Below are 13,865 nucleotides of genomic sequence, written 5' to 3'. Positions count from 1 at the left end.
CTTCTGAATCTACAAGGGCCAATCTGCTACTTCTTCTACCTAATAACCCTTTGGGACCAGCAACATCAGCATTGCCTAGGAACTAGTTAAAAATGCAAACTGTTGGGCTTCATCCCAGATATACTGAAGCAAAAACTCTGGGGTTGGGGTCTAACCATCTATTGTGACAACTCTAAGTGATTCTGAACAGAACCACCGCCCTAAACAACAAGATTTCAACATACTTTTAAGGAAGGCAAACTTCAGAAATTAAAAAAAAATAATAATAATAATTAACACAGAAAAAGGAAAGAGAAGAATCATGAGAGTTGAAAGAAAGCCTCCACAGAAATCAGAATTGGCAGTTCTTAACCTGGGTCCATAGTCTTCAAGAAGGATCATGAAATCTCTGAGATTATATACAACATTCTGTAGTGCAAGTCCGTCATCTTTTTTCTGAAGAAAGATTTATGGGTTTCACTGGTTTTCCAAAGGAGTCTACAATCCAGAAGATTCAGAACCGATTTTTTAGAAAGTAGAAGAAAAACATAAGAAGTTTTCCTGAGAATATGTTGATTTACTTACCCTACCTTGAGGTTTAAATTAGGGTTGTGACCTTTTTAAAGCTAGGGAACTGGAATCAGTATTATAGATTAAACAAGTTGCTGTCAAGAAATTTAACTGTGAAAAGTAACACTGAATGATGAAAACAATACTAGACTAGAGGCTCTTATTCCAACTTTATCATCAATTATCTATAGTGTAACCCTTATTTTTACTTGAACTCCTCAAGGAGAACACACTCATCAGGAACGGGGTGGCACAGAGAATCACTGAGCTGTAACAGCAGTTTTCAAACTTGAACCTATTTCAGAATCAGCTGGAAGGCTTTTTAAAAACACAGATTGCTGGGACCCATACAGAGTCTGATGAAACAGGTTGGGAGTGATCCCTGAGATCTATTTTCCCAACAAGGTCTCAGGTGATACTGAGGCTGCTGCAGTCCCAGAGACTGTACTTTAAGAAGCACTGAACTTCTTGATCTTAAGTTACTGAATTTCTTCAGGCTCTATTCCATCTTCTAGAAAAGAAAATAATCATGTCAGACTAGATGGTGCCTAAAATCCACCTTTAAAATAATGCAAATAATAGGAAAAAAAAAGACTATATAATAAGTAACACTGGAATAGAGAAGAGCATGGCCCTTCAGCAAAGATGACATACAATTTTAGTAATCTATGGAAATATTTTCATCTTCTGTGTTTCTACTATACTTTGTTCATAACTAATTTTTATAAATTTTCCTCCCTCTTCCACTGAACTTCAAAGCTAATCAGGGGTAGAGACCTTCTAATTATGGAATACAGCTAGATCTCAAATGTTTGTTGAATGGTACTTTTTCTCTGTACCATAAAAACTTTGCAAAAATGTTTAATTTGATGTCTGTGAGGGCAGAAACTAATTTTTATTTTCTTTTTTAAACCTTACCCGAGGATATTTTTCCATTTATCTTCAGACAGAGTGGGAGGGAGGGAGGGAGAGAGAGAGAGAGAGAGAGAGAGAGAGAGAATGAGAATCATTGATGTGAGAGAGACACATCAATTGGCTGCCTCCCACAGGACTCCAAGCAGGGCCGAGTATGTACCCTTGACCACAATTGAACCAGAGACTCTTTGATCCGCCAGCTGATGCTCTAAACTCTGAGCCAAACCAGCCAGGGCACAAAGACTGAATTTTTATATGGCAATTATTAAAGACCATATAGAAAGCCTTCTTAGACTCTTCCATTGAATAGGTTCTCAAATGTTAATTAACGAAACTGTGACAAGCATTAGATTTTAATGTAGCCTTGCTATTAACTTGAATTTCTGACCACAAAATAGAAGATTAAGTGATATTATATTCAAAGTTTCCCGATGTACTTAATATATAATTAAAATATATAAACTGTCAAGATAAAAACGGTTCATATAATTAAGCGAAAAAAACCTCAGAAGGTATGCTGATTGTTATAAGTTCTAAGATACAGTATATTATAAATTCTTTATATTCTTTTTACCTTAAATTCTCACAAAGAAAATATATTATAGTTCAAGGCTATCTTCTCAGGGTGATGTATTTTGAACAGAATCAGACTATGTCCCATATTCAGTCAACCTATGAGCTTAATTTAATGGTAACTATTAACACTACCCAAATGGCATTTCCCACACAAACTTTTGTTCTATGTGGCCACCTTCTACCTCCATTCCAAGAAGTGTGATCCCCTCTTGCTTTAGAACACAGTAAAATTAATGAAGTAATTCTATATACACTGTCGGTGGCTGAAATAGTGAGATGCCCACTTATAAGGTCCCTTATTTTCCTTCCCAGACAAGTCTTTCATCATGAAACAAAGTCCTATTTTAGCAAAGAAAATAGTAAAGCTATTTAAAAACTATTAGCTTAGTTTTACTTCGTTACTCATCAGCTGCATCTCACATGATTTTTAAAGCACCAAACACAAATAACCTTGATCAGGCAAAGAGCTCATGACATCCCAAAATTGCTATTTGGATTTAATGAGACCTATATGTAAATGCTCAAAATACAGATAATCTCATTAAATGTGGGGAATCAAAATATGACTTCTGAAAAAAAAAAAAAAAAAAAACAGAAACAAATCTGACGATAAAACAGTCAGGTATCCTTCTAAAATATGAATATTAGAAAAATTTGTGTTCACACAAACTGCCATTGGTTTAAAAACTAAATTGGAATCCTGGAACCATTTTAAAGTAACCATGAATACAGCAATACTGATTAGCATAAATGGAAAATCGTAGCAATGTAACTTGCATTTATTACTACATGACTATTTAAAAACAGCCAAAGTATTTCACAGAAGAATCTTTATGAGGAAGTTTACTCCAATCTACTTTAAATATGAAAACTACCTGGCAAAGAATTAACTAAATGAGCTTTGAGAAAACGAGATTACAGAATCCCACAACAATGAACAGGCAAAAATGAAAAAGCAGTGGTGGAAAACTATAATTATCTTATATTCTAATATTTTATTGTTTTTTGTAAACCCAGACATTTGCCACAAAGACTGATAGAAGTGACAATCAAGTCCTAGAAAATTTGAAAAACACATAAAACATGAAGTAATCCTAATCTTAAAAAGGATGATGGCCTGAGTAAAGATTTTTATAAACACTAAAAAATAACTAAGAAAGTCAACGATATTACAAGTAGTACAAGAGGATTTCCAACTAAAAGGGAACTTTTTTATGTGATGTCATATTTTTACTTTGATATATACAAAACTCTGTTCTATTTCAAACGAAGGAAGTGGTCGAGTAGAACCTTTCCCTCTTGACAATTAAGTATTCTCCCAAAGAAAAACAGGATAGATTACAGAAAAACACTATATCCTCATATTTAAAGATATACCAGGTGCTTGAGCATATACTCTTCTGCCTAAGTATAAAGATCAGCTTTTACTGTATTTTTTTTGGGTTTGGTTCTCTAGTTTTAAAATAAGAGAAGCAAAGTTGTGGTAATATTTTCCTCAATTTGAATACCGATTATGCACCCCTGATCACAGTGCTATTGCGCTGCACTGAATCAGCAGTTTATGCTGTGCTGCTCTCCTTACTACCACACAGCACAGCACTCCATCTCTCACCTTCTCCAGCTGTTTCACAATGATACCCCTCTCTTCATCCCACTGGACCTTCACCTGGTCAATGGTCAAGAGTAGTTATTTACCCCCATATATCCCAAGGGTAATTAAAACACTACCACACACATAATCAACATTCATTTCTTAAACTTCCTTTATTATTCTGATCCTCAACAAAGTGCCATAACAGTGATTCTGAAAATTTATTTTTTTAATTTTGAAGACCCCAAATGGCCAAAGCTATTCTAGTACCCACAGGGGTCAAAGAAAATGGACAGGCAAGTAGAAAATATATTAAGAATATATCAAGTATAATTAAAAAAACTGAACACAGGATAGGAAACATAAAAAAAATTAAACATCCATTACCTAAATGTGTGTCAGAGACCCATTCTTTCTCATTTTCAGTAGGTGTAACGGTTTGGTGTCCCTGAAGCTGATGTAGTTTAAGAAATCCTTTACTAAATGAAAAATTGGACTTGGTCGAGTAGTATATTTTTTTGTGTGAAAGGTGAATAAAGACTCTAAATAATGTATTTTTCTGAAAGGGATGCCCATGTTATCATTGATCACATTATCATTATACCCTGAATTTTAAAGACTGGTGAAAAATACCTTTAATTAATTCAAGGTAGTTCATGTGACATGCTCAATAACTGTAGGAAGAACTTCCATAAGAACAAAAACCTAAGGTTGAATATATTAATAATATCCCAGCTAGAGGACAGGCTGACATACACCTTATGGGCTCCACAGGCCATATCACAGTTTTAAAGGCCTGGTGTTGTTTGTTTACAGAGAACTGATGGGCCATATAAAAACTTGTAATAACCTCTGCTACTAGTATGTTTACTCTTTGATTTAAAATATTCAAGTGTTAATGAATACATATATTGCAACCTTAATATCTAAAGAAAATTCCATTTTAAGGTAATTTAGAATTCACACTTGAATATGATTTCTTGCAAAGGTAACTGACTAGCTGATAGAGTTTTAAAGAAAAGTAATTCTTAGCCTTAAAGATATTTAATAGAAATATCTAATATTCATTTTAAAGTCAGAAATATGCATAACAATTTACATTTGTTTTAATACAGTTTTAAATTTGAACCTTTTCCATTAAAAATGGATTATTTAAAATAAGGAAATCCCAGCCAAAAAATTTTACATACACTTAAATTAAATCAACCTATAAACCTATTTCTTTCCCATTTACTGAATTCAATTATAGGTAAGGCCCAAAGTATCCAGGTATAAGAATTAAGGTTTCAGTTCTAGAGTTTAGTATTTTTTTTAGGCCTAATCAATTTGAGACTAAAGGAAATAAAAATGTAAATGTTTTAAAATAATGTATTTGTTAACTAAAATTTATTATTATTAGAATGTTGTACATGATGCAAAAGGATTAGAGATGAAAATAATCTCTCAGATATTTAAGTGCTTAAGTATTTTCTACAGTTTTAACTTTGCCAAATAGTGAGGAACTATCCAACCAAGATACCAATTGTAGTTTTTAGCTGCTGCTGTATTTTTAAGAATCTCAACTTCAAATACCTCAACCTTTTATGGCAGAAACACAGAACAAATTTTGTATAAGTACCCTTACAGTACTCAAAGGAGACAACATTGCTTTCAAGACCAGTTGAGAGACCATACACTATACCCCCAACTGCTTGGGACCAATACCCATCACTTCCCCCACAATAAACCCAGACCCTAAGATTCTCAAAATAAAGGGAGAGGGATGGATAGCAGGGGCCAGGAAGCAGGGAGGAGGGAGGAAAAGAAATGGTCAAAAGAGATCAGAGAAGGTTTAAACACTAAAAAGATCTTATATGACCTGGTCCAAGGTCCTCCTTTTATAATGAAATTATGACCCAAACAGATAAAGGCCCATAAACTGTCATACAATGTGATAAAGATTGTGAGAGTAAAAGGAAGATGATTCGGGTTTCAAACCTCCATTCCTTCTAATTTAGTTCACTTTTCACTATCTTTTTTTTTTTTTCTTTTCTAATCACGGTCTTCAACTTATCACATCACACCTGTTGCTTAAGAGTCCACAAGGAATGCAGTATCTCAGCAATTTATTTAAAAAAAATTTAAGTACCAAAACACTAGATTATAAAATAGGTAAAAGCAGAGTGGCTTTGACTGGGGTTTAAGTGGGAGAATTGAGGCCCAGGAGCACCTCTGCAGAGTCCAATTTGCAAACTTCCCTTTCCTTATCACCTCTTTTCTCTAGCATTCCACCAACTGACACCATCTTAAAAACCTATTTTTCAGCACATCCCCCGACCCCCAACCCACAGACCCTTTATATGGCAGCTAATTTGTCTTCTTCTTTCTCTCGAGATATATATCCTTCTGTGCATGCTATTATCTTGGAATAATTTTGTCTCTTCTAACATACCATTTCCTAGGCATTTATATATTCAATGCTACCATAAAAATGATATTAATATGGCCTAACAGAACCAGGGTGAAAAAGACAATAGAAAGAGATGAATAGCTAACTTACATTAACAAGATAATAAATTACAAATTTATGAGATAACTACTTATTTCTAAGTGAAGATCCAGGCAGGACTACTTTGGTAAATAGGTAGGACTTGTCTAAAACAAGTGCTAATTGTTTTAAAAAAATTTTTTTTCTTTATTGATTTTAGAGAGAGAGGAAGGGAGAGGGAGAGAGAGAAACATCGATGAGAGAAAACACTGACTGGCTGCCTCTCAAATCCCTGCTGGGGATTTGGCCCACAACCTGGGCATGTGCCCTGACCAGGAATTGAACCAGTGACCTCATGGTGCACAGGTCAACGCTCAACCACTGAGCCACACTGGCCGGGCTAAAACAAGTGTTCATTGTTAATTATTGAAGTTATTGCTAACCCTCCAGATTAGAATGTTATTTACAAACATACTAATCTATGTATATAGTCTTTACTTGTAAAATCATCTCATGTTCATAAATAAACTAAGGAAGAGCCTTAGTTAAGGATAACACAGATCCATTCAGGGGACTCCCATAATGTCAACTCTGTGTTCAAACTTTGGTTCTGTAGAAAAGAACCCTCAGATGTAAGGGCTGCGTTTTCTATCTATCCTATAATGATTCTCATCACCTAGTACTCAGAGTATTCAAATTTAGTCTGTAGGAAGAGAAGTAGCATTTTGTAACCACAAAGACTGTCTGTCAGCTTTCTGACTCAGGGTTTTCCCCTAGGAAACTGATTATTTGGAAGAAGACAGTATATAAGAGCCGTAACTAAACTTAGGGAAAATACTGTATCGTAAAATTTTTTTATCAAGTTGAAAAAGCTGAACTAAGTGCTTTTTAAGAACTATATCATAAGACCAACGTAGCAGATTTCATGAAAACATGAAATTCTGTAAAACATTGATGAAATGTCAAGTTGGAGGTTAAGTAAACATGTGATTTTGTATCTAACTGCAAATAATTCTGAAAAGAGATAAAAATCTGTTCCATTTGACTGATGTTTAAAGCCAGGTGCCTTTTGGGTATATAATTCCTTTATCCAAAAACAATTTTATTATGTTTTGGAAATAAGAAATGCTTATGAATTACTTTTAAATATAAAAATGACACATTTTGTAAGTTTAAGTCAAGTGACCCTTTAAAAATAAATTGCTTTAATGCTCTCTGACATATGCTTAAATAGATATAATCAGAAAGTAAATAATAAATCCTCCTCATAATATAAATACTAAACTCCTAGCGAAAGTCCTGAAAAATATACACTGTGCAGCCTACCTGGTCTATTCTGGATGTTCCGGCTGCAGTGCACCAACTATCTTGGAGTGAATCTGAGCCCCAAGCTGGCAACTGCAAACTAGATCTCACCTTCAACAGCATAGAAGTTTTCATCAGAAATAAGCAGTTCTCTTTCCCATACCCACCCACCGAAAAAAGGAAGAAAAGAAAACAAAAAACAAAGTTCTTTCTATTTTTATTCTGTCTTCTAAAGGTTTTAGGGGGGGGGGAAATCTCATTTTAAATAGCCATAAGGGAGTTTCATTAACCTGCAATATCAACAAAATACTAAAAAAGGCCTGAAAAAACGTCAATCATCGTAACTATTAGGCCACATTTAAAAAACTAATAGTCATTGAACCAGTGAAGACAAATTTTAATTTGATGTAAAAAGTCCTATTGTTTTGCCATAATCATAGCTGTAGTTAAGTATATTCTAATACACATACAGCTGATCATAGTCAAATCTATGCACGATTATGGACATTTTAGTTTAGCTCTATTGTAAGAGAAACTCATTTTGGTGACCTATTAAACATTAATAAATTAAGGCATTCTTAAGGAACTGCCAATTAAAAGCTTCAATATGTATTTAAGAAATACAGCAGGTTTTTCTACATTTTATGAAATTTATTTTCTATCGTGCTTACAGAATTTTTTATAGCGTCAATTTTTTTCATATAGGTATTCTATCCTTTGATAATGAAATTATATATGCTTAAAAGCTAAAACTTTCTTTTTTAAACTGTTAATTTTACCATACTACCTTGACTACTACCACTACTCAATTTCTAATTTTGAAAGATTAACATTAGAAATAAGGCCATTTACATACCATTCTTACCTGTAAGGGTAAGAGTGTATTACTATTGTTGTCTGTTCTGAACACATTATCTTCAATCCAAGATTTTGGAGTCAGTGATGGAGTAGAGCGAGTAAATTTCGGTGGTGCTATGACATTACCAGAAAACGGTTTTTTCAGTGGAGATATCTGATTCATAGTTCCTGGAATCCCCATGTTTCCAGTTCTACGATGATCTCTGCCATGCATTGCTCCCCAGGACATACTTCCAGTGCCCCAGCCACTGCTCTGATGGTTGCTCCAAGGAGATTGTTTCAGAAGAGGCTGGGAAAAACATATCTATTTAAATTACAGGCATTTGAAGAGTTTATAATTGAAATTCAAATTTTAGACCTGAACTAAGAATTTATATGATCTTTAAAAAATAAAATATAGAATATACAGAATACATCCTTAACTAGTTTACAAAAAGTAATAGGCTTGAGATCTTGCTATATTAAAACATTCATTTAATGTGAGGTGGATTTTCATCCTCCTCTCTACTATAAATTATACTGAATCAAGCAGATAGTTCATGACAATCACTAAAATAGAAGCATGTAGTTACTCCCCCCCCCTTCAGAGAGTACCATATACATGATAACTTGAAGATCCTTAAAGATATACCCTACATTATGACCTTAAAGCAACCACATTCTGGTAGGCACACAAGCAAAAACATAATCTTTATTAATCAAAGTACACCAATCATATGGGTGAAATAGTTAGACTTTAGCTTTCCAAAACAAGTTGTATGACTGCAAAAGTGAATAAGATTTGGCCTTATTCTGTTGCACAAATTAATAAAGGCCTTTTGGGAAAGGGACAATATAGGAAATATGTCCTTTTCTGCATTATTTACTGAACTTTTAAGATCTTTTATTCCAGTTTTAATGTAGTTTCTTTTAAAGTATTTTTGCTTTTGTTTTTAAGTATCCATGAACTGTTAAGCAATTATCTAATGTTACCCATAGGTGGATCCACTGAGATATACAAAAAATAAACAACTATATGCTTTGATTATTCTAGTAAAGATGTTAATAATACAAGTCTCTATTAACTTCATTCATTTTCTAAAGTAAAATGTATTCCAAACAAGAACCTATGGCAAAAAGTTATGTCATCAAAGAATGGAAAATCCATCAAAAGCCTATTAAGTGTAGGTTTTTTTAAAATGGATTCAGTTCTAGAAAGTATATTATCAATAAACTTACACTTTTAACAATTTTGTGCTAACATGTAGCCAAAACAGGTATGGACCATACAGTTACTATAAGTCAATAAATACAACAGCCTCAAAATAAGCCTGCTTAAACAAGACAAAGAACCCAAACCTGATATATAGTACCTACTAAAAAACAACTTTTAAAATGCTAACATCATCACGAATATATACTCCTGTTTCACCCTCCACACAGTACAAAAGCACAGCGAAGGGGCACGGAGAGACCTGTCCCCAGCGACACAGTGCCCAAAGTTCTCTTCCCGTGATCTAGTGATCGGAAATTCCATGTGACAGCCTGTGCCCTTTCACTCCGCTGCCAGACCCCTCTTTCGACAAAAAGCAGCTTAAATCTAAATATGGATCATGGTATATGGTATTTCAATTTCTACATTCTATCTTCAGGAATTGAAGCCTATCATTTTCGGTGGCAAGTAAAAAAATAAATAAAAAACGCGAGTCATGAAAAAGTGGAGTATTATTTCACAATTCCCCATTTTCAATCCTTCCAGGCCACATTCTCCTTCGTCGGGGAGAAACCAGTGATTCAACAGAAACTGGCTGTTACTCCGGCTAATTGAAATAAACTGTTAACTGTCACTTTGGTTAATGTAGAGAGTTATGCCCCTTCGAAGGCGACTCGCTGAAACCGTGAACTGGTCAGCAGAGCGCGGGGCAGGCGGGCACTGGTTCGGGTCCAGCCCCTGCTCTGTCCTCCGCGACACGGCCTCCAGCAGGGCGCGGGCCACCGCACACCGACCGGACCAAAACCAGGACCGAGCGCCTCCCCCACTCACCAGCCCAGCGGCCACGCAGACCCCGTCCCGAGGGCAACAGACGCGGCCTCGGCCCGAAAGGCCCCGGATGGACACGGCCCCGCCGGGTTATTTCACAATTACACGACCCACTCGAAACAGAAACGCCCGTCATTCGGGGGCGCGGCCCCCGCGGAGACGCCCGGAGCCGGCCTGCCAGGTACCGCCGACCCCCGCCTCGCCCCGTTCTCGCCTCGCCCCGTTCTCACCCCGCCCCGGCCGCCGAACCTGACGAAGCCCGGCCGGAAGCCCCCGCGGCGCCGGGCGGCCGGTTCTCTGTCCAGGCGGCTGACAGAGGAGGACGCGGCCCCGGGCGCCGGGGGCAGGACCAGCTGCCCGGCCGCCTGCTCCCCACGCCGGTCCGGCCACCCCCGCCGCCCCGGCGACGCCCCGCGCCGGCCGACGACGGGGGAAGCCACCGCCTAGCAAAGCCCCTCCGCGGGCTCCCTCCCCGGACGACACGCACCGTCCCCGGGGACCATGTCCCTCCTTCCCAAGTCCGCTCCCCACGCCCTTCCCCGAGCGGCCGCCCCGCGTCCCCGCCGCGACTCTCGGCCCGGACCCCGGACAGCGGCCTCCAGCCCAGGGGCGTCCGCGCGGCCGGGGTCGCGGGGGTGGGTGGCCCGCCGCGAGGGACGCGGGAGACGCCGCCGGCCCCCGCGCTCCGGCGTTCGAGGGGGCGCCCGGCCGCGGCTCCCCCGCCAGCCGCACCCTCCCGGCCCGGCCGGCGCCTACCTGGTGGTGGTTGTAGGAGTTCCGCTGCTGCAGGAAGGCGGCCGCCGCCGCCTGGTGCTGCTGCGGGAGCTGCGGGCTGACGGGCGACCTCCGGCTCGGCGGCTGCTGCGGCGCGGCGGGCGGGGGCGGCTGCTGCTGCGGTACGTTCATGGCGGGCGGCGGCGGCGGGGGCACCGCGGCCGCCGAGAAGGGGCCGCCGAAGCCGCCGCCGCCGCCGCCGCCGCCGGCCGGCACGCTGAGCCCCGCGCAGCCGTGCGGGGACACGGGCGAGAAGCTCGGGAAGAAGGCCGGGTTCATGGACGACGGCAGCCCGGGGTAGAAGCCGTTCTCCGAGTCGGGGCTGGGCGGCGGCATGGCGCTGAGCGAGCCGCCGCCGCCGCTGCCGCCACCCGGGCCGGCGGCGGACGAGCCGGGCTGCGGCGGCTGGGGCGGCGGCGGCTGCTGGGGCGGCGGCGGCGGCTGCTGGGGCTGGGGCGGCGGCGGCGGCTGCGGCTGGGGCGGCGGCGACGCGGTCTGCACCGACCAGGGGGTGCCGAAGCCGGGCAGCGGCGGCGGCGACGCGGAGCCGCCTCCTCCTCCGCCTCCGGGGGGCCCCCCGCCCCCGCCGCCCGGGTGCGGAAGGTCCGGGCTCTGCAGGCTGCTGAAGGCGCCGGTGCCGAGCGCCCCGCCGGGCAGGAGGGGACTGGGACTGTTGAGCAGGGGGTGGTTGGGCGACTCCATGGAGCCCGGCGCGGGGTTCACCGGCGGCGTCGAGGGGGCCAAGCCCGCATTGGGGGGCTCGGCGGCGCTGCCCTCGCCCGCGGCCGAGGTCCTGCGCGGGCTGCCCGCGCCTCCGTGGCGGCGCCGCGGGGCTGCGGGCGGCGAAGGCTGGAGCTGCGGGAGCGGGGGCAGGTCGGCCGGGCGCTGCCGCGGGGCGAAGTCCTGCGGCGGGAGGTGCTGCGGGTGCGGGAGGCTGAACTGCTGCTGCGGCTGCTGGCGCTGGGCGAGCGGCGCCGGCTGGAGGGGCGGGCCGGGCGGCGGCGGGCTGAACCGGCCGGGGCGGTGGAGCGGCGGCGGCTTCGAGTCCGCAGGGTGGGGAAGGCGGGGAGGGCTGAACTCTTTCCTCTTCTGGCTGCTCAGCTGCTGCTGCTGCCGCTTACTGAAGTCCTGCGGGGAGGAGGTGCGGCAGCAACAGCAGGAGGAGGCGGAGGAGGAGGAGGGGTGGTGCAGACTCGGTTTGAAGTCCTGGGAGGGGAGGAGGTGGGTCACACCCGCGTTCGTGCCGCCGCCGGGGTGGTGGTTGGGGAGTTTCTCCGCGGCCGCCGCCCCCGAGCGCGGCCGCGCCGGCTGCTGTGTCAGCCCCAGCAGCAGCTCATCCTGCATGGTCTGCTGCCGCGCCGGGAACGCGGAGGAAGAGGAAGCGGCGGCGGCCGCGCTGCCCGCGCCGCCGCAGCCGAGGGGGACGGGGAAGGGGGAGGCGGCCTCCGAGAACCCGGTGACAGGCAACGGCGGCGGCGAGAGCGGGCCGAAGGGCGTGGCGGCGGGCAGCGGGGCGGCGGCCGCGGCGGGCCGCGCGGCGTGAGGACGGTACGTCCCGCCGCCGAATAGGGACCCGGGGCTGCTGCTGCGGAGCGGGGCGGTCTGCAGCACCCCAAACCCGAAGTCCCTCATTTATCAGGCCGGGGCAACGGGAGGATCGCGCCCCGTCCGCTGCCCGCCTAAGAAGCCGCCTGCTGTAGGGCGGCGCGGCCGTGGTGGGAGGGGGAGTCAGTGAGGGAGGGACACCGTGACTGCGGCCGGGGCGCCGACTGCGGCCCCGCCGCCCCTCTCGGCGGCCACCGCCGCCTCCCGAGACCGGCTCGGGCGCCGCCGCCACCGCCGCCCTCGCCGCTTAAGAACCCCGGAACGTGCGTCAGCGCCACCTCACAATCGCACCGCCCCCCGCGGCGCGTCCCGGCACGCGCTGGCGCGCGGCCGCCCCGCCCCTCATTAATATGCAGGCTCGGCCGGGGCGCGCTCGGAGGGCGGGGCGCGCGAGAGCGAGCGGCGCGTCTCCTGGCTCCCCTCCCGAGCCCAGGGGAGACGAACGGCCGGTTGGGGCGGCGGGCGGCCCGCCGGGTTCTGAGCGCCGGGCTCGCGCGCGAGTGAGAGCGGGCACGCGCGGGCGGCGCGCACGATTCCGGGGCAACGGCCCCTGCTGCTCCAGTGCAACGCGCCCCCTGCCGCTCCGGGCCGGGCGCGCTCGCGGCCACGCCCCCTTCGTGTCACCTCCGCCCCACCCGCGGTCATGTGAGGCCGGGCCGCACCGACGGGTGCTTCCCTGGGGCAGGGCCTTTGCAGGGTGGGGCTGGCGCGCCGGGGAAACTGAGGCGGGGGAGGCCGACTGGCCGTGGCTCCTCGTGCCGTGGAGCCGGGACCACGACCACGACCCCTCCCGCCCCGGCTCGCGCGGGCTCCGCCTGCCTGGCAGACTGCGGAGCGGTTCACGGCCCGCTGCCCCGCCGTGGCCCCGCCGTGGCGCCTGCTGGTTGCCCTAGAAAGTGCCTTCTCAGGCCGGTTGCCGCTCCTAGCCTTTCGTGTCGCGTGCTGTCACCGACCTTCCGCAGCCACGTGAAGGTGTTTGCCGAACGGGTAAACATGAAGCTCCCGCTGTGCACCAAACATTTTCGCTCTAGTAATGAGGAACGACGTCCCTGGGCCCTAACACGGCTCCCCGCGGTGTTGTACACGCACATATGCATATAATGGGTTCCCAGGCGAGCTCCCATGGTAACCCTGGGCCGGCTCCAAGTCCCACTATTTTCATAAAAGCGCTTAATGTGCTATCATCGGGACTGCTGTGTGTTGGA

At 45.5% G+C, this 13,865-nt stretch overlaps 1 protein-coding gene across 9 annotated transcripts in view; it reads right to left on the bottom strand.

Moving 5' to 3' along the window:
- CPEB2 (cytoplasmic polyadenylation element binding protein 2) overlaps nucleotides 1-12,904 on the bottom strand; it is a 63,683-nt gene extending 50,779 nt beyond the window's left edge. For 2 of the 9 annotated variants that reach the window (XM_036261673.1, XM_036261681.1), the window contains exons 1-4: nucleotides 12,893-12,904; nucleotides 11,038-12,861; nucleotides 8,269-8,550; nucleotides 7,425-7,514 (exon numbers count right to left, since the gene is read on the bottom strand). In XM_036261673.1, coding sequence (XP_036117566.1) covers nucleotides 7,425-7,514; nucleotides 8,269-8,550; nucleotides 11,038-12,687 — 2,022 coding nt within the window. In that variant the 5' untranslated portion in view covers nucleotides 12,688-12,861; nucleotides 12,893-12,904. Of the gene's footprint in view, nucleotides 1-352; nucleotides 478-7,424; nucleotides 7,515-8,259; nucleotides 8,551-11,037; nucleotides 12,862-12,892 lie in introns of those variants that run through there. The other 7 variants (XM_036261691.1, XM_036261701.1, XM_036261697.1 and 4 more) reach the window with 5 other exon arrangements.
- Between the last annotated feature and the right edge of the window lie 961 nt (nucleotides 12,905-13,865).

The sequence above is a fragment of the Molossus molossus genome, unplaced genomic scaffold (genome assembly GCF_014108415.1).
Source record: "Molossus molossus isolate mMolMol1 unplaced genomic scaffold, mMolMol1.p scaffold_m16_p_1, whole genome shotgun sequence".
NCBI classification, from domain to species: Eukaryota; Metazoa; Chordata; class Mammalia; order Chiroptera; family Molossidae; genus Molossus; species Molossus molossus.
The sequence above is the reverse complement of the archived record's forward strand: the minus strand, read 5'-3'. Positions and strand labels throughout refer to the sequence as shown.